The 21,867-nt window shown below is 53.1% G+C and overlaps 5 protein-coding genes across 5 annotated transcripts; 3 read left to right on the top strand and 2 right to left on the bottom strand.

Annotated features, from left to right (window-relative positions):
- Positions 1–1,400: 1,400 nt before the first annotated feature.
- Positions 1,401–2,941, bottom strand: PV08_01890 (uncharacterized protein; the record flags this gene model as incomplete). Its single annotated transcript, XM_016376250.1, has 4 exons — positions 1,401–1,702; positions 1,762–1,998; positions 2,053–2,700; positions 2,752–2,941. 4 exons carry the CDS (start codon positions 2,939–2,941, stop codon positions 1,401–1,403), a joined length of 1,377 nt encoding a protein of 458 aa, XP_016241526.1.
- Positions 2,942–9,312: 6,371 nt separating this feature from the next.
- On the top strand, positions 9,313–11,699 carry PV08_01891 (uncharacterized protein; the record flags this gene model as incomplete). Its single annotated transcript, XM_016376251.1, has 2 exons — positions 9,313–9,750; positions 9,810–11,699. 2 exons carry the CDS (start codon positions 9,313–9,315, stop codon positions 11,697–11,699), a joined length of 2,328 nt encoding a protein of 775 aa, XP_016241527.1.
- A 3,168-nt stretch (positions 11,700–14,867) lies between these two features.
- On the top strand, positions 14,868–15,552 carry PV08_01892 (scytalone dehydratase; the record flags this gene model as incomplete). Its single annotated transcript, XM_016376252.1, has 3 exons — positions 14,868–14,898; positions 14,928–15,031; positions 15,088–15,552. The coding sequence occupies 3 exons, from the start codon at positions 14,868–14,870 to the stop codon at positions 15,550–15,552; spliced, it is 600 nt and encodes a 199-aa protein (XP_016241528.1).
- Positions 15,553–17,123: 1,571 nt separating this feature from the next.
- PV08_01893 (uncharacterized protein) lies at positions 17,124–19,073 on the top strand (the record flags this gene model as incomplete). Its single annotated transcript, XM_016376253.1, has 6 exons — positions 17,124–17,166; positions 17,233–17,300; positions 17,356–17,971; positions 18,049–18,215; positions 18,305–18,643; positions 18,804–19,073. 6 exons carry the CDS (start codon positions 17,124–17,126, stop codon positions 19,071–19,073), a joined length of 1,503 nt encoding a protein of 500 aa, XP_016241529.1.
- Positions 19,074–19,252: 179 nt separating this feature from the next.
- PV08_01894 (uncharacterized protein) lies at positions 19,253–20,761 on the bottom strand (the record flags this gene model as incomplete). Its single annotated transcript, XM_016376254.1, has 1 exon — positions 19,253–20,761. One exon carries the CDS (start codon positions 20,759–20,761, stop codon positions 19,253–19,255), a length of 1,509 nt encoding a protein of 502 aa, XP_016241530.1.
- Positions 20,762–21,867: the final 1,106 nt, after the last annotated feature.

A 21,867-nucleotide genomic window follows, 5' to 3' on the forward strand; every position in this document is an offset into this window, starting at 1 on the left:
AAAATCGACTTGAAGAGCAGGCCCTGGTATCCAAAGTTGTCTTTTTGATTAGGTTCGCCGCCCGATCTTCATGCTGATGCGGAAGAAGACATTGCCCGCGAGCGATCAGCCGAAATCGAGGTGTTGGAGGAACCGAAACGACTATATGGTGAGTAATATTATTCCCGAGCGTCCACTGTTAATATCAGAAACCCGCAAGCCACAGACTGGAGTTATTGTGGCACAATAGAGAGACAATAGGAAAATTCTGATGAATAAGAGCGAGTGACAATCTCAGGAATCAAAGAATTACAGCCAAAGTAATGAAACAATTTGGGAAGAAGACAAAACATCAGAGTATATCAACAAGGCCTTGGAAACATTATCCACCAGATACGAAGCTGGGCATACTGATTCAAACATCTCAGACATGGCGGTCAGAGTCTCATGATAGGTTGATCGTGGCTGTTTGGGTCTTGAAGCCGCGCCGAGATCCTCAGCTTTGGGACAGTGCGGATGCCAAAATAGAAGCCGCATTGAAAGCTCCATAGTGCTCCAGCATCGTAGGCGGTGGCGGGCCTCGTTTGTGAACACATGGATCTACTGGTAGTGAGTGAAGACGACTGGTAGATCGATGAGAAACAATAAGAACGCGCGCTTAAGGACGTTTGATGTTAGGAGAGTCGACGGCCAATAGCAGAGCGGTCACGTGGCTTGGTGAGACAGCCTCGCCGGCCTCGACCATGTTTCACAAGGCTGAAGACGTGCAATTCCTGCCCACCGAGACAATCAAGCGATGGCCCTCACGGGGCTTCGATTCTATGGCGGTCGTACCTCTTCCGCTGAAGTTGATGACCAGGTTAGAGTAGAAATGAGCCACGGTGCTCGGCGCTCCGGCCCGAGAAACGTTGAGTTTGAATAATTATCATTCATCTTAGAAGACACTCGTCTTATATCCCCTGTGGGCAAGCTGACAGAATTAGGACAGCTTCTCTGATCCGTGCCTCCATACCTCTTCCACTGTAGGTGCATGACTCTCATGACACACTCTCAAAAATCATAACTCTTGTTCTAGTAATTCAGACGCAGATCCTCGGCCGCGACTCGAAGCTCTGGTACATAGTAGGAAGCAAATTGTCGGGCCTTGCCAGATTCCCTAACCACCCAACTGCACATCAATACATCACTGCTGAAAGATGATATCATAATTCGATCGCACCCATTCGCATTCCCATGAGGCGCCAGAAAGGCTCCCTCTCGCCTTCAGATCGGAAGACCTCCATTTTGACTAACATAAGAAAATAAACGCCACGCAGCAAGGCCAGGCAGACCGCACTGGACAGTGAGCGATCCATATAGTCCCGAAAAATATCATGTCTCTTTAAGTGTGTTGCATTAAACGGGACGAGCTCTTTTTTATATTATCGTCGTTCTTCAGAATATTGTATACCTTGCATAGAATTTGTAGTCATAATTGGCGGCAATGTCCGGTTGGGCTCGCCGGAGCCATCATGGCTGTTGAAATGTGATCCGTAACCGAGGGGACTTTGTGGCATGACGTTCGGTGGAGGAGGAAATGAACTCTGCGGCTGCTGGATGCCGCGCAGTTGCTGGCTCATTTCGTGCATCTTCGCTTCCAGCTCTGCGAGCTTCAGTCTTTGTGTCTCATAATCAACCCGCACCTGTTTGTTCTGGTTTTCTAGTTGAGTAATGTAATCAATAGCTGAAGTGAAGTGATGTTAGCGAAATGATCGGGAACACCTCGAGGATTACGATACGTACCACGTGATAGTGTTTCCCACTTGCTTGATTTATTGTTCTGGCTGGTAGGTAAACGAGCCCTTAGTTGCTCGAAGCAATCTTTCATTTCACTTCTTCGCTTTCGCTCCGCCAGCTTATGTGTAATCCGAAGCTCCGGAGTCCGGCTGTATGGTGTGTTTCCGTTGGGAGAATCAGGATCCCCCCGTAGGCTATCGACTTGTTTGTGCTGGAGAGAATGGTGGTGAGCTTCTGGGAGTTCTGATAAATCGGACGTCAGTATTGTTGAGTTGTCATATGGGACGATGTATTTACCATGCTGTCCTAGGGGCAGTCGAGACGACTCTACGGTGAGAATGCTGCTAGTAAAGGATTCCGCGAAGCTGTTTCTGCGCGAAAACGTGGAAGGCGTCCGTCCTTGTTGCCTAGGAGCGGCCTCGGGGTCAGGAAAAGCATATGCCTGACCCCTAGTCGGGGCTTCTGCACTGTACACTTCCTGCTTTGGGTTTTCCAAGATGGGAGGCGCGACACGTCCTCCGACAAACCCACTTCGTCCGCCGCGGCTTGACGCATAAGGAGCAGCTGGATTGTTCATTGTGGAATAGCGGCTACTATTGTAACCGTTTTGTTGGATCCCTCGTTCCCTCTGAAGACCAGAAACCAGCGAAGTCTGCGAAGCATTGGTGCTAGTGTAGGGTGAAGTTGGGCCTAATCCTAAATTGTTCATACCATGATGAATGCTATTCGTGACACTGCCTCGCCTGGATTCATCATAGTCCCCACTGCCACGGTGCTGATTTAAGTCAGATGAAGGGGTGGGAAGTCCGTTTGTTTGGTGTGGCAAAGTTGAATTGAACGGTGCGGAAGGGGCAGTGGTGGTCTCTGGTGTATATGGCGAAGGTCCGGTAGGCGAATGAGCCGAATTCAGGTAAGGCATCGAGTTCGCAGAGTTAACAGAAGAGCCTAAATGATATTAGCTGGTAAATAATGCTGGTAATGCAGGGAGGGACGAACGTGTTCCAGGTGTCATCCAACTACCCGAGTCTCTCTGATGTGGCAGGATTGAAAGGTCTGGCGAAGGCCTTTCGATGGATTGTACGGGGAGCTTTGAAGTCAAAGAAGCTATCGAAGGTAATGTCTGGGTGGTTTGGGGGAGAGAATGAGGAGGATTTGTCTCCCATGGCCGGTGGCTTGTGGTCTCCATCTTTGCGAGCTTTGGTGACTTGTCGCTCGCCAGGTGAATGTGACAAGTTCAAGAAGTCCACCACGGGGGTTGAGGCTTCACATACGTTCTCTGCCCCAACTGGAATGTCCCTGGCCAGTCACCTCGACGAGCCTGATATGCTACGAGACAATTGGCCGAGGTTCCTGCTGGGTTGATACTCCAGAAAATGCACGGAGAGCTGTGCCGTAGGAGTGCTGGCACGACAGCAAGGTGTGATACAGGGTCTTTGGTGCTGAGGAATTTTATGCCCGGAGGCAGAATGCCGATGCTGGTTCACGCAGAGGCTGGTCCCAGGCGCGGCCTGTTGTCCACTGACACAATAATGTACTTCACCTGTCTCTCTGACAGGTTCGGTCACAGTGTGTGTTGGGGCGCAAAAACACTTTGCGTCAAAGACGGCTCGACAGATTTCCACCTCTTGCACGCGGAGCGAGGTGCCTCGTGGCGAGGTTCCAGAATACTGCTGGGTTTACACAGCCGCAAATCAGATGTTTCAGGAAGTGTGAATAACTCCTGAAAACGTGGCGCCGTGGGATGTCGGGGATCGTGATCGAGACAATGCGGCCTGCCAGGACGTCGCAGTTCTTCGAATGGCAAGGTCCGTGGTCGGGTGTCGCACATGTACCAGGAAGACGCAAAGGCACAAACTCCAGGCCTGCGGCGGGAAGTTGCGTCGACAAGGCGACAGACGCAGCGGTAGTGGACGAGCCAGGTTCGACGCAAAAAGTTCAATGGCTTCTTTCGCTGAGCCGAGCAACGCAGAAGGGCCGGGGGGAGGGTTTCAGCCGCAGATGGTGCGATCAAAGCAAGGCCGAGAATTGTGAGAGAAGAGGGTATGGTTCGCTTGGATACAGGTACGCGGTCTTCGATTACAGGCGCCCTGGAAGAGCGTATAGAGGGGAGACAAGAAGGAGGAGCAGAAGATGAAGTTCGAAGAAGGTGCGGTTTGTCGCAATTCGCCGTGTTGCTGGAGTCGAAGAGACAGTGGCAGATGAAAGACCCGTTCAAGAGTCAAAGGTGCAGGCCCTGGCTCGTCTCTACACTTTAGCTCCCGTTCTCCAGTTTTTGGCTTCGATGGGCTACTGCTGCATTGGGACGGATGATGGTGGGATCAGTTCTGCACAGAGCACTTTGAGCAGATAGTCCTCGACTTCTGATAGTGGCAGACGAGCGACGCCAGCACCAACGGACAGCGGCACAAGGGGGAGAGCTACTGCATAATTTGCTAGGGGCGTCTAGTGCCTAATTTGGTGCCTTATTTGGGGCATTCGGCCACTTGCTCTGGGCGCCAGAAGAGCCTCCCAGTGCCCACTCCAGGCCTAGCGGCCCTCCATTCCATGCCAAAGACAGCGGCCCAGCGTCCTCCTCGTTCCCTCCCCCCCATCTGGCAAGCCACTTACCTACCTATTCAACAACCGCAGCCAACGAGTCGCTTCGTTCCGGCATTCATCAACCGCTCAAGCAATCGCCCATCCCTCCCTTCCCGGCGCGAGGCCTCAGTAAAACCTACACTCCCTCTGCCGTACAGACCCCGGCGTCCTGTAAGAACACAGCACAGATGCTGCGTCTCTCTGGCTAGCAGGCCTCAACCCAACAATGGGAAATCAGACGGATGATCGCGTGAAATATGGGATTGGCTGTTGCTGGTCCCCTCCATGAGCGGCACCGCATACGACGCTATCGTGGAGCAGCCCTGGCGTACAATCCATACTGGTTGGTACGAGTACCAATGGCAGCACCTCAGCACCCACCGGCCAGAGGGGGAAATGAACCCATCGATCACAGATTTTGCACCTCCGCCAGCACGATAAGTAGCATACAGTATACGGAGTATACGGAGGGGACATCCATACGATCGATGGCTGAGGCTTGCGCATCTCTGACAGCTGCAGCTTGCCTGATCTTTCATCCACTTCATTCGCCTCATTTTTAGCCATCCGAAGTCCTGCAGCAAGGCCGGAAGACCAAAGCATTCAGCCCACGTGCAGAAACCCTGATGCTCCCTTTCTCACCCTATCGCTTCGGTGCAGCTCACAGGATTGCAGTTGTTTTGTTACTTGGTACGGATGCTGGCCGTGGCCCATCACTGCAAAGCTGCAGGGCATACTCCCTTCCCCTCTCACAGATCGTCCCTCGGGCTCGTGGCGACCTCGTGCCACCACTCTTTGTCCCAGGGTCGGTCGTTTCGCCCCCTTGGGTATTTCCTTTCGCACGAGCCTATCAGCACAATTCGGCTCCTAGGACACAGGGTCGAGGGCCAGAGAGTCGCCGAAGGAATTAAGGTCGGCGTCTCATCAGGCCTGATTTGTGAACACAACTGGTGAAACTGCCTGGACCGTCCTACGTATCCGTCCATGAGTGCAGTGAGGACGCCGTCTCTCCACTCTCGAGACCCCCGTCAGCTTCAGCCCACGCTTGTCGGCTCCCAGGTCAGGGGCCTGTGCCTCTCGTAGGCTCGTTCCTTGTTCCTGTCCAAGACTGGCTAGGCACTTACACCACCCCTGCAGCACTTGTCAAATGTCTCCCACACTATTGACAATGCGCTTCTCACGCCTTCGCCTCGGAAAAGGCCTTGGAGGTGCCCAATCTGCCATGATGACGATCTTTGCCCGTTCCGAGTGCCAGCCTCCCAATATCGATGTCTGAGCTAGAATCCACTCTTTTCTGCCGAAGCCAGCATCAGAATCAACGGATGAACTTGACCTTCTCGGTCACGGATAACATTGTCGGAGTATTGGTTCTCGGCATGTGCAAGAAAGCGGCTGCCAACAACTCTACAATTGACTTTGTGGTACGGCTCACTAGGCCGTACTTCGCGCAGACCATGTGCCCATAATGTTAACTGAACACGAGCCCTAAGACATTCATTCCAAAGTGGTGCGCCACTTCAGCTGGGCACTGGCTTGTGCTTTGCACCCACCCTGTTAGAGGGCGAATCGAAGACACCGAGACACTGTGAGGAGGGGTGACAAAAACGTGGCAACGGCAAGCTTGTTTTGCCGCTTTCCAAGGTTGCCTACTATGTAGGTCGGCTGTCTCCTGCACGGAGTATGGAGTACGCAGTACTTGGACGGATCCCACCACCCCAGCCTCGAACCTCTTCGAAAGCTGTACCAGTAAAATGGGGGTATTTTCCATGGCCACGTACACAGAATCACAACTCTACGATTGAACAATAGCGGTCAAGTCTAACAAGTTCCCCTACAACAAAAATCTCGTCTTTTGATTGCTCCGAAGGGAATCAAAAGGCTTTGTGGGTTTCTCGCGTGGCTTTCAGCCGGAGCTACGAGGAACGAAGCGACGCGCGCCCTCCACTAGTTACCGCAGCCACTGGTCGTCTTGTTCGGAATGTCGACTCAATTCGAGGTTTTTCAGTCCGATAATGGAATCAAAGCTGACAGCTTGACTGTACAGCCTACCACCGTGAAACTGTCTAAACATGACGTTTCCGTTATGCCAGAAATTTGACTGGCTACTATATTTCTCACTGGACCAATCGCTCCTTGGTGCGGACAACTAGGCATGACTGAAGGAAACACAAAGTTTCCACCCCAGCTGAGGCCATGTCTTTGGGCCATACAAATGATCTACTGGTACGGAAAATGACAACTGGAAAACACTTCCCCGCAGGATCCCGAATTTGTGGAAGACCAGTGCACATCACATTTCCTCTGGTCACAGCTCTCTCGTTACTCAATTCAGTCTACATTGGGCCCTAGGATGGGGAATTAATGGACGAGCTGGTCAGCGAAGAACGAAGGCCTAAGCATGACGTGCTTAATCGAGGCCGATCCTGTGCTAGGAACGGTGGGTATCGCCAGGTCTGGTGTTATGATGATCTTCAGCAGGCATTTCACTACCGTCCTGTCATTTTAGAGCTGCTAACTACAGTAAGCATTTGAAATACCTTACTTGGTGAAGTCCCAGCAATCCCCAAATCTCTATCCATTGGTCGTCAAGGTGAGGAGCAAGTCCCGAGTTACCAATTGTTCTATGCCTTGAGAAGATCCTTGACCGTGTCCACAAGGATGATGTTCAGGGGATATGGTCTATGCCCAAGGATTTGCGAGCTTTGCTTCTATCAAGCCGATAAGCCCCTTCATCCAGCCAGGAGTCGGACTCCTCTTCCAGGGGAATTTGGTCTTTGATGTCCGGCAAGTGGCTACGCAGAATGTGCGCAGCGGACTGATAGTCAAAGGCAGAACCAACAAGGAATCTGTGACCTTCAGTACCGTCTAGTTGACAAGCCCTGAGATGTGCGAGAGCAGCGTTCCTGACATCGGCAAATCCCGCAAAATCAAGGTTGGTGACACTAGCCGTCGATCAATTGGCAACCTTCCAGACTGTCTTGGTCGACTTATTGAGGTGTTTGAGAGATTTGATACGACCCTGAGATGACCCAAAGACCACAAGGGGGATTGATCGATGCTATGGAGAAGGCTTGCTTGTTCAACCCCATCCAATCCTATACGACCTGTTCCTGAGTACCTTTGCGCTGCGCTACGCAAGAGCGCCGCTAGGACCGGCTTCGGCTTCTTCATCCGTGTACGTAAAACCCTGGTGTCGTCCCTGGGCTTGGTCGCTATTGCAGGCACAGGGAGCTGTCAGAACTGTTTGATGAAGGTCTGGCCCCTGAGGAGCCGAAGCGTTAACTGCATTGAGAACGCCATCGATCGAAGGTCTCAGTGGCTCTGCCTTGTGGCCTTTCAGACGCTGGATGAAAGGATTGGGCTATGTGTATGACTTCAGAGACTCGCTGGACGGCTCATCGAGGGCATTGGAAGCATGCCATGCCGGGCACGGGTTACAAGGGGACTTCAGGTCGTTATTTGATGCCGAAGTGTGCTTCGTATATTCCGGGGATCAAACAATTTGTTGTCACGGTATTTCGGACCGTATAGCCTGCTTCGAGAAATGTATGAGCAATACCGGAAGCAACGAAGCCTGCTATGCCTCTAATCAGGACGATCTCGCTCAAACTTGGTCCAAGGTCCTTTAACGGAAAAATTCTTCAGTTTCGTGGTAAGATGTTGCAACCAGACCAACACACTTGTTCTAGAGAATTGAGGGCATTTGTAAATACTTCATGTTCTGCTCCCATGGTGCTAGTCTTGAGACGCCGAGCCTACTTTACTGGAGCACCCTGGCCGTCCCTATAGCCACCTTAAGAGCTTAACCGTCATCTGCAGTCGAGTCAGCAATGATCGATGGTATAGATGTGCCCCTGAGGCAGTGCGAAGACAGATGAGGAGGGCTTTCTGCCCTTAGCTCCGAAGATGAAGAGCAGCTTCGTGGCTGTAATCGACTAAGGTACAATCCCCAGGATGCGGCCTCTGTGCCCGCGCTGCCCGTGACAACAAGTGCAATCGAGAGTTCATGAGATGGCTTTTCATGCTTGGCTTCCACAGTCTGTGGAGGAGCATAATGTCGATAGGAGAAATGGGGCCGCGAGACTCGCCGTCGGAAGATATTGTTTGATGAGGCTGTGGAGGGAGGGTGCTGTTTCAGCCCGCAAAAGCCTAAAACCCAGCCTCGTCAGGCAACGAGGGACTTTCAACCACCATAAAGCTCCACGTCTGCACTTTTGTCGAGCGAGAATCAGTCACCAAGACATCGATGCAACAGTCTTCACCTGCGGACCTTTGGTCGTTGATGACTTCCAACCAGGCTACAGCCTACAAGGTGACTAGCATCGAGTCTAGTGAGGCCACGGGCATTTTCAAGATCCACGACATTTCTGCCCGGCGTCCTCCTCGAACGAAAGCAGCAATACGTTGCTGTGCTTACTACACGAAGGATTAAATGAGAAGCCCACACATGCTGGGCAGGCTCACTCAGGTCCCGCCGAAAACTATATTGAAGGGGCTGATGCTGTGGCTCCTGGTTGTGGTCAACCTAGAGCACCAGCATGGACGATCCTCTTGAAATGAGGCATACTTGAGTCGCGAAGCATTTGTGCCGACGTGACCGAAACTCATGAGGTATAAGTAAAACATGGTTCCTCTGTTTCACAAGGTCTGGCAAACTCAATCCCTTTCCTTGCTGGGTCTCCTGTTCTAGCCACAACAAGTGTTTGATTGATGCATTGCTCTCACGACTTCACCTGATAATTGCACGTGAATAAAGGGGTGCGGCGAGGACGCGACGACTACCTCACCGCCCATTCAACATTAACAGCAACCGAGAAAGACAGCTCACAAGTTTGCTGTACCGCGTCTTCAAAGCATCTCTTGTGTGACGGAGCAAAAACGACACAAACAAAGGAGGGCCGGTCGCCTATATCTATCCTATCACCAGGAATTCCTTCAGTCATCACAACTACATCCTTCCTCTTCCAAAAGACCTTCACCATGACCAGAAGTGGGAAAACCGCTCGCAGCGTCTCGTCTACGGGCGACGATGACTTTTTCATGGTGACGGAACCGGAACCAGAGTCTCAGGCGACTTTCGAACTCCCAATTCGGGCCAATCCGACCAGCAATACCCAGCATGGTATCTCCGTTGAGGTTCAAGCTTTGCAGCAGAGCAATCACCTTACGGTTTCGATTCAACCACCTAAGCAACCAGAACAAGATCTAGAACGAGCCCCCTGCGATATCGTTTTGGTCATCGACGTCTCTGGCAGCATGAACGACGCAGCGCCTCAGCCTGATGTGAAAGATCCGATTGAGAGCCAAGCTGCAGGTCTCAGTGTCCTGGATCTCGCGAAACACGCAGCCCGAACCGTTCTTGAGACACTCAAAGCCGATGACAGACTTGCAATCGTCACCTTCAGCCACGATGCAACGGTAAGACATCCGTCATCCTAAACGAGTCAAAAGCGCCGTACTGACACTCCAGCATATAGATCGTTCAAGGCCTCCTCCCCATGACTCACGACCACAAACGAGACACTGCAAAGCGCATCACCTCGATCCGTACTGGAAGCTATACGAATCTGTGGGCCGGAATTCGGGCTGGTCTCAAAGTCTTCGAGAAGACTAAACATGTCGGCAACTTCCAAGGTCTGTACGTCCTGACTGACGGAATGCCAAACCACATGTGTCCGCAGCAAGGCTACGTGGCGAAACTCGGACCCATGTTGTCGTCGTTGAGCACAAAGATACCCACTGTTCCCACCATTCACACCTTCGGCTTTGGCTACGGTATTAGGTCAGCTCTTATGCAGTCAATCGCAGAAATCGGCAATGGAAGCTACAGCTTCATCCCCGACGTCGGTATGATTGGCACGGTCTTTGTCCACGCGGTGGCCAATCTCTTCACAACCTTCGCGACGTCTGCCATGGTCGAAGTCACCGTCCCCGACAACATGGCCGTCGAGAGCATTGGACTTCAAGACTTTGTAATCCCCAACAGCACTGGCACGTCGTACGCCTTGCGTCTGGGAAACATCCACTACGGGCAGACCCGCGACCTCGTCTTCGCTCAGAGTGGCCACGGTGCACTTCCCCAGGGCAAGCCTATCTCAGTCACACTCAAGTACAAGCTGTCGACCGGCGTCGAGTACAGCATCGACTCGGGCCTGACCCTCTCGTCCGCAACTCCCGGTCTTGACCGGCGCACGTCAGAATACCGCCTTTTCCGCGCCCGCATGTGTGCTCTTCTCTGCACACTGTTCCCACTCAAGCAGAACGGCGAACACGGCCACATCATTGAGCCCGAGAAGCTAGACAACGCCGGGATGAGTCTGAGCGCTCTCGCAAGAGACATCCGCGCGGCCTTAGCCAACGGTAACGGCGCCGACGAACGTCTGTCTTCGATCTTGCAGGATCTCGAGGGAGACGAGCCAGCCGGCCAAGTCACCAAAGCCCTCACCAACTCACCGCGACGACCGTACTGGACCAGATGGGGACACCGATACCTGCCGAGCTTTTTGCATGCGCACCAGCGCCAACTTTGCAACACGTTCAAAGACCCCGGCCCGCTCGTGTATAGCACGACGAGCCCATTGTTCATCAAGTACCGCCGTGAACTCGACAGCGCTTTTGACAACCTGCCCCCGCCCCAGCCTAGCCGTCCGGAGCGCGTGGTGCCAGTGTACGACGAGCACGGAGAGATGACCGGGACAAGAAGCGTGCCACACTCACGCGTCGCGAGCATGCGGACCTGGAACAAGAGCGACACCCCGTGCTTTCCCGGCCACTGTCAGGTCAAACTGGGCGGGCCCGAGGACGGAGACATGAAAGCGTGGGACGTGGTGCCGGGCACGACAGTCTGGACGCCGGTCGGGCCGAGAAAGGTGCACTCCGTCGTCAAGACCGAACTCGTCGAGCCTGTGGCCATATGCAAATTCGCCGGGGGCCTCCAGATCACCGAGTGGCACCCTCTCCTGCACGAGGGGACTTGGGTGTTTCCACACGACGTGGCCACGTTCACGACTCACACCAAGGACAACGTGTATTCGTTCTTACTTGAGCCTGACGACAACCCTGACGCCCACGCCGTCAAGGTCCGCGGCCGCATCTGCGTCACGTTGGGACACGGCGTTGTGGGAGGCGGAAGCGGAGACGATGACGGTGATGACAACGGCAGAGTCGACGCCAGATCTCATCCGTTCTTCGGCGACTGGGACAAAGTCTCGACCAGCTTGGACAAACTCAACAAGGACGAAGGTGGACGGTGCGTGTGCGCTGGACTGGAGAGAGACGACTTGACTGGACTTGCTTGTGGATTCACCGGCCCGACAGAGCCTGAGGGTCTCGAAGGACAGGCAGAGGCCGAGGACACGGTTGGATGAGGTGGCGCAAGTCAACCCTCGAAACTAGGTTGGTTCTTCGACATGGCAGACCAACAGAGAGCCAGCGAGTAGACATGTGGTGTCTCCAGGTGACAGTGACATGGGGTGATGACGTGGTGAGAGTGAGAGAGCGAGGCTATTTTCTGTGTACGGTTATCGATCAAACAACAGGCATCGAAGGCCGCGGGAGCTAAAAGTTTCCTTTCCCTACGACGTGTTTTCCGATAGCGAAAAGGGGAAGAAAACAGAATGATGATTTGTTCCATCAAAATAAAAATTGAACACGCAGGCACGTGTCCCATACTCATACAAGCGAAGAGTCCTCTCTGGGGTTCAGGTACTCTCTTGAGTGACAAGCCAGGACCCAGGACAGCAGACAGATGCGTGTGACTCACCGACTGACCATGAGGCTCGCCGTTCTCTTTTCCGTGCTGTATTTACCTCGTCGTACCTGATGTCAGATCCAAAAGGGGGTCACAGGATTTCCATTCCGAGTGCCCCCTACGTCCTGCTCGCTCCATACCTAACCTTGCCTCAGGTACCCACGCAGTAACGAGATATACATACAACAACAGTACCTGTGTGGCATTGCATTGCACCCTTCAATAATAAGGCCACCGGGTCCAGCTACAGACCATGTGCGTCCGGTACAGTACAGTAGAGTACAGCCCCAAAGCTCGACGCCGGCAGAGTAAATAATGTCATGTTCATGTGTTGGCACCACTCGTTTGAGTCGCCGCTGACACGGTGACTGACACCGGCTGTAGTTGTTGTGGTCTCTTTTTGATGAAATGGCACACGGGGTATTACGGCAAGCCAGCAACAGCACATGGGACGGTAGGTAGTACAGTACATACGAACGCGGTCGGTGATCTGTCTGTCTGTCTGATATGTCGTTTCCGAACTCGTACAAATATCCCGTTCGACCACAACTGCACTTACTACTTGTATTCATTACTAATGGGGAGCGATGTACCCTCGGTACAGTACTCTGCATAAAATATTAGTTGGTCCTGTACGGGACCTGAGCTGACTTTATTGTCCCAACGTCGACGATACAAGGCTGACGACACTTTTTCGTGTTTCACGACCCTTCTAGTTGCCAATCAAGGCCCCTCCTCCTCCTCCTTCTCGGAAGACGCGGACTGCCCTACTACCCCATACTACCGAGTTATGCAGACCTTGGACAATTGTGCGGACCTTTCCTGAGCCCGTGCTCTCGTGAAAGACTCCAGAGAATATACTCGCACGGAATGTCATCGATCGATATCCCGGAATCGATTCACGAGACCCCTGCTGTATCGTAACAATGTTTATTTACACACGTACGGAGTACATAATAACATTTGCCCCCCGGGTCCTCGGATTCGGCCCAGAGGAATCAACTTGGTTGTATTTGTACGTATGAGTACACCCACACTCTCACCCCATCACTCATCCTCATCTCGTCATTCAAGAGAGAAAAAGGGGGAAAGGTTCTCACTTCGAGTAAGCGGGTTTCGAATCACTGCTGGCAATTTCCGGCACGGTAGTCTGCGGGATATATATACCTCCCTGGGTACCTCAACTTATATAAGGTTGCACCTCCTCCCTGTTTATCTGAGACCAACGAAGACCTACGTACTGCACAGGTACTGTGGCCCCAAGTACTCTCCCTCCGCAAGTCTTGATTGCAGAAACCAGACGCATTATATACTCTGCCCCTCGGGAAACCCCAAGAGCCATCGGAAGACAACGACGGCGGCCGGAAAGACAATATGATGTTCGGTAGCTGTCTCCTCATACCTGTGCTGCCGGTGTCGACGCAGCTCAGACATTCGCTTCGCTTCTTCAGACCCAAGGGAAATGACTAAGGTGGTGAAAACGAATGTCAAGATGGGGGTTTAACAGGGGGGAAGTGGCTTGTGAGGTATGGAAACTTCGTTGTGGGTTGCCGTTCATGGCTTGTACTGAACAAACAAACATAGATGGCATTCGAAAGAGATTTCCTGTGGCGATTCCATGGTAGCATGCACGATTTCCACGTCACGGCAGCCGACACCCAACAGCCATCACCATCACCGTCATCACCATAAGCTCGGGTACCAACCTGCCCTTGTTCGGAGGCGTATGGGACATTGCGAGCATGGATATGCTTTGACAAGAAGGACCGATTGCACTGTGGGTTCGGAGTACAACGACAGTACAACGACATTCTGGGTTTTGGCCATCTCATACCTCCTGGCATAAGCATGGGAGATCGGCCGGTTTTGCATTGTGGTGTGTCTGGGGCTTCGAGATGGGTATCTACATCAGCAGTTCTGCGCGTCTTTCACAACTTACTTGTGAACTATCCGGCATTTTTGTTGTGATCATTCTCAGCTTGTTCCAATCATACCAAGTTCCCAGCGTTCCAGTTACTTGGTACGATATCCCACTCTTCACCATCATCTCCTGGTATTCCGTACCCGATTCGTTTTGTCAAGCGCCTCGTTCCTGTTCGCGGCGTCTTCAGAAGGAGTGACACACCATCGCTTAGGCTGTTCTATCGTAAACTGTCGAGATCGCCCGCGTGAGGCTGGGTGCGTGCAGAGCCAAGTCGAAGCGCATATCTAAGGTGCTCGTAGAGAATGCCCGTAATATAATGATCAGCAGGACAGACTTGCCACGATGATAATAAAAAGTCACCATGGCCTCGCTTCACCTCCATCGGCCCTGCGAGTGCGGAACTCGTATTCCGGCCCTTTCGGACACTGCGATCCAAAAATGGCATCAAAACTGGCCCTTGATTTAGAGCTCGGACTGGAGTTTAAGGACCCCGCGCGTTGTTGTCCCGCCTTTAGCGTCCGCGTCTTGCAGTGTTGCTCAGGAACCGGAGGAGTTTTTGGGAGTTTTGTGAGCTGGGATTCTCAGATCACACTGCGCTAGACCGGAGCAGTACTGACCTTTGGTGTTAGGCTGAGCAGCCACCTACAAGGACAGAAAAGTAGGGGCTAATTAGTGCTTGGTAGAGGAGGGTGTTGATTAAAAGGAGGCGGTGTGCGAAACAATTTAAGAACCATCCGTACTGTAGTACACACACACTTGCTCTCCTGAACCCCTCCATTTTCTAGGACAGTGTACCTCACCACACACATTCCCTCTCTGTAATACTCCCTACATACTCGCTGCACACAAATCATCTTCATCATGGCCTCAGACAAGCTGATCTCCTGGGAAGGTGAGTTCTCCTTGCCTATTATTGCAAAGCAAACCGTGTCCGCGGTCGAAGAACCGCCAAAGCTGACAGCGACGCAGACTACCAGGGCTGTCTCACTGCCTACTTCGAGTGGGCGGAGAGCTATGATTCCAAGGTAAGTCTACGAGGTCTCCAGGAGTCAAAAGCTTCGCTGACGTCTGGCTCAACCAGGACTGGGAACGCCTGCGAAAAATCGTCGCACCAACAGTCCGCATCGACTACCGCTCTTTCTTGAACAAACTCTGGGAGGCCATGCCTGCCGATGATTTTATCAAGATGATCTCCGACCCCAAGGTCCTCGGTGACCCTCTCCTCATGACCCAACACTTCTGCGGCGCTTCCAAGTGGGAGAAGGTCAGCGACACCGAGATCATCGGACACCACCAGCTCCGAGTTCCTCACCAGAAATACACCGATGCTTCGCGCACAAAGATCAAGGTCAAGGGTCACGCTCACTCATACAACTTGCACTGGTACAAGAAGGTGGATGGCGTGTGGAAGTTCGCTGGTCTCAACCCGGACATCAGATGGGGAGAGTACGACTTTGACAAGGTCTTTGCTGAAGGCCGTGAAGAGCTCGGCGAGGACGAGGCCAAGAAGGTTGCACAGGAAGCTCAGGGTATCCCAGCTGAGTGAACGGCAGGACCTGATTAATCGACATACAAGAATTGTAACGGAGTCAATTGGACAGATCGCGACAAAAGGCGACGGGGCGACTTGATAACCAATGAGTTCTGATGAATACAAATAATCTTCAAAGCCTAACAAATGCTCACTCCTCCTAGCTTCTCAACGCGTTGAACATCACACACGGCCTGGCTTAAGGAGCCAGAGATCTGAGACCCATGGGTTCTGGGGGTGCAGCCATGCGAGAGATCGGCATCAGCCTTAGTCGTGTAGAGCTCTTGAGCCAGTATTCGCAAGCCACCGCTGAGGGTGACATTTTGTACCACGAATTGTTGATGTGCCAGGGAAGATGGGTTCGTCCAGCGAGGTCGTGCAATCAACGTGTAGAGGGAGAGCGCATGGACAACCTGGCTATCCTCTTTTTGCCCACGTCCATGCTCGCCGCCTCCTCCAACCTGCATGTTTGTCACGCCCTCGCCATCGTGCCTACCGCGTTGGCCCCATTAGGACTAGCGCAAACCTCGACACTGCCTGCGCTCGCGCCCTGCCTTCTACTCGCGCAGCCCTCTATAACTAGTCCCTAGTCCTTGACTTGGTTATTTAGCATCAATATGATCCATGGACATGAGATCCTGATAATGTTGTTTCGTTCAACAGAATCAGTACTAATCAATGTGGTGTGTCTCGCGGTTCCTTTTCAATCCCAGGGGAACTTAATACTTGACATGGCCCCACGTTCATCGGCACTTCTCTTCCACACGCCCAAGTCACTACAATGAACCGTTGCGTGGATGCCAGCTTGGGCCGGCAGAAGAGTGGGTGACTCGAGGTCAAGATGAAGATGGCTAGCTCGAAAGTTCACCTGCTCTATGCTTTGCAGTACTGCAGGCTCATGGGCTATGCCTCTACTCTCCCCTATGGATACGAGCTACACATGCTGACACAGGGATATTGCTTCAATTTGCTACCTGGCTTCCATCCTCCATCAGACATACTCTCACTCTCTCTCAAATCACCGCCAGCTTCCCTTCTGAAGATTCAATCTTCTTCCGCATCCACCTTTTGCGGCCGGCGGCAAGGTAATCGCCAAGGTCACTGGGGAACCTCCTGAAGGACGGGCACAAGCTGCCCTTGGCACCGATCGCATCTTGTGCACCCATTGGCTCTGCTTGGAATTTTATGGCTTCCCAAGACTTTAACATCTCTTGGGATGAGGTGGTTCTTTTACCGAATTAATCTCTTCCACATATGCCGGGGCCCCAGACCCCGTCTCCAATGTGGGATCGACAAACGGTACGACTCATGCTTGGGGGAGTGTCTGATATCTCGCTGGCGGTTATCGTCCACAATGATGGGTTCAAAAAGGCGTTAAATACCTTTCATGGATGCTCTCGCTTGTGCTCTTTTTCCTTGCAGTTGCGACTCGCTCAAGAATTCCTTGAAGAAAACACAAGTGGATAGAGTTGTGCGCGAAATCGGAACATCGTAAGCGATACGACAAGATGATTGACAGGAAAGAATCTAGCCTCTGGACGCATCGGAAATGTCTTTTCATTTGCTGCGTCGTGGCCATTTCGAACATGCAATATGGCTTTGATACTGCCGCTGTGGGAGGCCTGCAAGGTAGGTAATGTCAGGAGCCGCGGGGGCTCGTTTTGCACCCAGGAAGCTAACTTCATCTCTTCCCAGCTATGCCTGGCTTTCTCAAGGTCTTCGGCTATCCCAGCGAACAAAGTCCAAACGGATATGCCATTGATGTAGGTGCCTCAACGATCGAGTAACAAGCAGTTTTTGGACTCACCGAAAACACAGTCGACCTTCCAACAGCTGATCAGCTCGCTTCTCACGCTTGGATCCTTCCTCTCAGCCCTGTTGGCCGGCGTATTCGGCGCGTACTTCGGACGGAAAACCGGTATCTGGGCCGCATGTGCCTTGAATGCCGTGGCCGTCGCTATCCAGATCTCCACCACATCGAAGGGAGCAATATACGTCGGCCGCCTCCTGCTTGGCCTTGCGAACGGTTTTCTAGTCACCTTCTCGAATGTCTACACGTCAGAAGCAGCACCTGCTCATCAGAGAGGAGTTATTGTCGGGCTGTTTGGGTGGTGGGTCAACATCGGCTCTATTCTTGGGGGAACGGTCAACAATTCCACGAAAGTGCGACTGGACAAGGCCTCTTACCAGATTCCGTTGGGTTGCTTATACATTGTGCCTACGATCCTGGCCGTGGGACTGTTCTTCATTCCGGAAAGCCCTAGGTTCCTACTCCATCAGGGAAAAGAAGCCGAGGCGAAGAAGGCGCTGGTCTTTTTGCGTGGGTCGGCGCTTACTCAGGGGGAGCTGGAATTTGAATGGGCTGAAATGCTTCGTGGCCTCGAAGAGGAGAAGAAGAATGCGAAAAGTGTTGCATGCATGGACATGTTCAGAGGTATCTATCTGTCTATCTATCTCTGCACCACTTCGCTGAGCCTGATTGAATATCTAACTCGGCCTTTTTTCCCCAAGGAACTGACCTGCGCCGCACACTACTCTGCTACGGCATGATCGGCTGCCAGAGCGCGTCTGGCATATGGTTCTTGATCGCCTATCAGACCTATTTCCTCCTCCAAGGTGGCGTCACCAAGCCTTTCGAATACACCATCATGACGAGCTGTATTGGCTTCATTGGCGTGGTATGTTGGGGGCTCCCTTTCGTTTATTCGTTTCCACTTTTTTTGGATTTCCACTTTTGCTTACATTGTCACAACGCACACACACACAGAACGTAGGGATGTATACGATGAGACACCTGGTCGGTCGCAGAAGCATCCTCATGATCGGAGCCGCGGCATGCTGTCTCTGCCAACTTGCGCCCGCCGTCGCCGCGAGCGCGACCGACGACATGCGACTTCGTGCAGACATCCTCACCGCCTTTGTCGCCCTGTTCAAATTCTTCTACAACGGGGGTGTGGGCGTGGCGTCGTACCCTGTCGCGACCGAAGTGGTGAGCACGCGGCTGAGGGCCTGGACCGTCGGAAGCGCGACCGCCATCGGGTATTTGCTCGCCTGGTTGATAAGCTTCTGTTCTCCATACTTTATCAACCCTGCTGAACTGGGCCTTGTAAGTCCCCCCCCCCCCATCTATCAGACACGACACGATAAATACTTATACCCCCTTTCCCCCCTCCCCGCCTTGTCCAACTCTGGATCAACCCAACCATGACTTCCGATTTCGAGCAAGAGCAAGGATTCGAGTACTGACCTTGTGTGAAATTGGCTAGGGCGCGAAATACGGCTACGTCTGGGCCGCTGCCAACCTTGCCTGCGTCGTGTGGGTGTACCTGTTCATGCCAGAGATGAAAGGTCGTTCTCTCGAAGAACTCGACGAGATGTTCGTCAACCGAGTGTCTGTGCGCAATTTCCGCAACTACGAATGTGCTCTGCGTCAAGATGCCGCAAATGACGTGTCCATGCACGGCGACGGATTGAAAATGAAGCAGATGGGCGCGACGCACGCCGAGGAAGTCGAGGTCGAAAGCCAAAAGAAGTGATGTTGTTGAGTTTATACTGAGTTGTAAACTGCGGTTATGCCATAGCTCGTTTTCTGCAGGAGCTGTCAAGTCAAAGGTACGATCTCGTGTCTCTACAGGAGCTATCAAGGTATAGGTACGATCTAGTGGAAATAACATGGTATCGGTTTAGATGGATATAACAAACACGAAGAATGAATCTATTTCACCATGACAACGGGCACGTCCATGATAGCGTCTTTGATGTCGTCAAAAGCGACACCATCCTCTTCCACCTGAACATGATGCTCTTTGGTCTCTTTTTCAACTTGGTCATGATACTCGTGGTCGTTTTTCTTCTCTTCTCTTTCTTGCCTGTTTTCTGTCTCGAGGACTCTCGCAAACGTCGCCTCAACGTCATGCTCCGTAAGCCAAGTCATGTTGGGCCTGTTTATCATTTTCTGTCTCAGTTGTTCGTCGGTGCCCGGGGTGGTGGCATTGCCCTCTGCCGCCGCAAGAACACTCAGCACGAGGCGCGTCGTATGAGGCCGCCTGGTCTTGTCGTACAGCGTAAAGGCACGTTCGAGCTGTGAGGCACCAAGGGACTTGGGCTTTGATCCTGCTCCGCCACCACTGCCTCCATCATCACCACCTTTGGGCTTCAGCTGTTCGACGGCGGTGGCCTTCAAAACGTGCTCGAGACTGCGATACAGTGCCCAGGCGTCGTCCAGAGCCAGCGATCCGCCCGCGGCGTGGGCGCCGCCGTGGGTGTGGGCGGCGTCGCCGACCAGGGTCACGCGCTTTGCAAACACCCACGACTCCAACGGCTCCCCGGCGAGGTTAGGGTACAGGCGGACGTGGGGGGTTGCGTCTGCGAGCGCCTTGACGACGGGGTTCCAGTCGCGGTACAGGTGTCTGAAAAAGGCCACGTCGCCCTCCTGGTCCCAGCGGACGGACTTGTCTTGTCGTCCGCCGCCGCCCTCCCTCTCGGCCGGAAAGTCGTCGGGATCAAAGTTTCCCACCGTCGTGTACATGTTCTTTCCCAGCCGGGACGCGAAGAAGGTGTATCGTGGCCCCCACCAGTGCGCCGAGTCCGAGGGCAAGTCGGCGATGTCGTCGACCAGCGACGCATCAAAGGTCGACCGAATCCACGTGCGGCCCGTGTAGTGCAAGGTGTGCTCTGGGACAAACGCCCTCCGCACCTTCGACCGCAGGCCGTCGGCGCCGACGAGTACGTCACCCTTTGCGCTCGTGCCGTCTTTGAAGAGCAGCGTCACGCCGTCGGCATCATCACCGCGATCGTCAACGGCAGCAGATTCAACGACTTTGCCCAGGTGGATGGTCTCCCCTGGCACGTGCGCAAGGAGCGCGGAGTGCAAGTGCGCCCGGTGGAAGCGCGCCGTCTGGTGTTTCCTGTCTGGCACGTCGACGAACTCGTCGGCGCTGACCACCTCGTTGGTCTTCCAGTGGTGGTAGATCATGGGCCGCGCGCTGGGCCCGCGGAACCCTACGTCGTCGCCGAGCGCGTTGTCGACCCCGAGTCGTTCCAGCGTGCGCAAGCCGTTGGGGCTCAGCGCGATGCTGGCTCCGATCTCTCGCAGCTCCGTGGCCTTGTCGAACAGCTGGATGTCAAAGCGCACATCGGCCGTGTCGAGGCGGCGAAGGGCGATGGCCGAAGCGAGTCCGGCGATTCCTGCACCGGCAATCAGGACTTTGATCTCGGTAGGCATTTCGTGTGGCGTGTGTGTGGATGTGTGTATATCCCTGATGCAGTGTACCGAATACCGAGTACCGGGTCCAGAGACCTGTAGGGATCTGTAACTGTAACCGTAACTCTAACTTTTATTCCAAACGTGTCTCCTACTAGTGTAACAATGCCCCAGCACTGATCACGGTCGGCATGTTTGTTTGCGAGAAAGTTTTTTCTATTTTGTAACAACAGAACACAAGGATGAAGACATTCGAGTCGTGCCCGTCGCGTGCTGTGTGCGCCGGGACCACAGGTTTGAGATTACTCACGTATCGCTCTGGCTCCGAAAAAGTGATGGAACTCACTTCACAGATACTGGTGTTTTAGGTCGGGAGATGCCCGCGACGACAACACCGGCGGCATACACACGCGGCACGTTATCGGGGTCGTCGGTTCATCATCACCTTGTGGCCCCCTTGTCTCTTTTTAGACTTTCAAGGTAGCCCTCGCCATCGGCTTCCTCACTCTCACTGGCCCGCTCCGTTTATGCCAATGCCAATGGCACCCCACGCACGCAATGTTGCGAGACGAGCACGCCTTTGTGTGGGAAAAGAGAAAAAGCAGCGTCCCGGGTGTAGCCCCGTGTGTAGTAATCCTCCGTCATGGACAAAGAGGTCTCTTCTATTGTTCAATTGATTGATCCCCCCGTCCGTGTTGCCCTCTGCACATCGCACTCCAAATCAAAAGTCTTGGCTTCGACGGCCCCCCCCCTCCGGGCGTCATCACGTGTCAGGCTAGAGCCCCCCTTTCGCATCCCCCCTCAGGCGAACCCAACTGAACCAGGGAGCAATACAGCATATATCGCACGGAGCACCTCTGTTGGACATCACAAAAAGACAATGTGAGGGATGCAGAATTGTGTCATCAAAAAGTCCGGAAGCTTACAGCGCATACTTGTTGTAAAGACTGGATCCTGCGGAGTCTTTACACCCATCTCAGATTAAGGATACAGACCACCCAGCCAGATAGGTAATGCATTCGAGCATGTTCAAAAGGTCACATCATACAAGATTAGTATTACCTTTGCACTAATGGTAAGTTTACATCAAACACACACGACCGCTAGTGGACGAAGACAGCATTTAG

The sequence above is a fragment of the Exophiala spinifera genome (assembly GCF_000836115.1).
Source record: "Exophiala spinifera strain CBS 89968 unplaced genomic scaffold supercont1.1, whole genome shotgun sequence".
NCBI classification, from domain to species: Eukaryota; Fungi; Ascomycota; class Eurotiomycetes; order Chaetothyriales; family Herpotrichiellaceae; genus Exophiala; species Exophiala spinifera.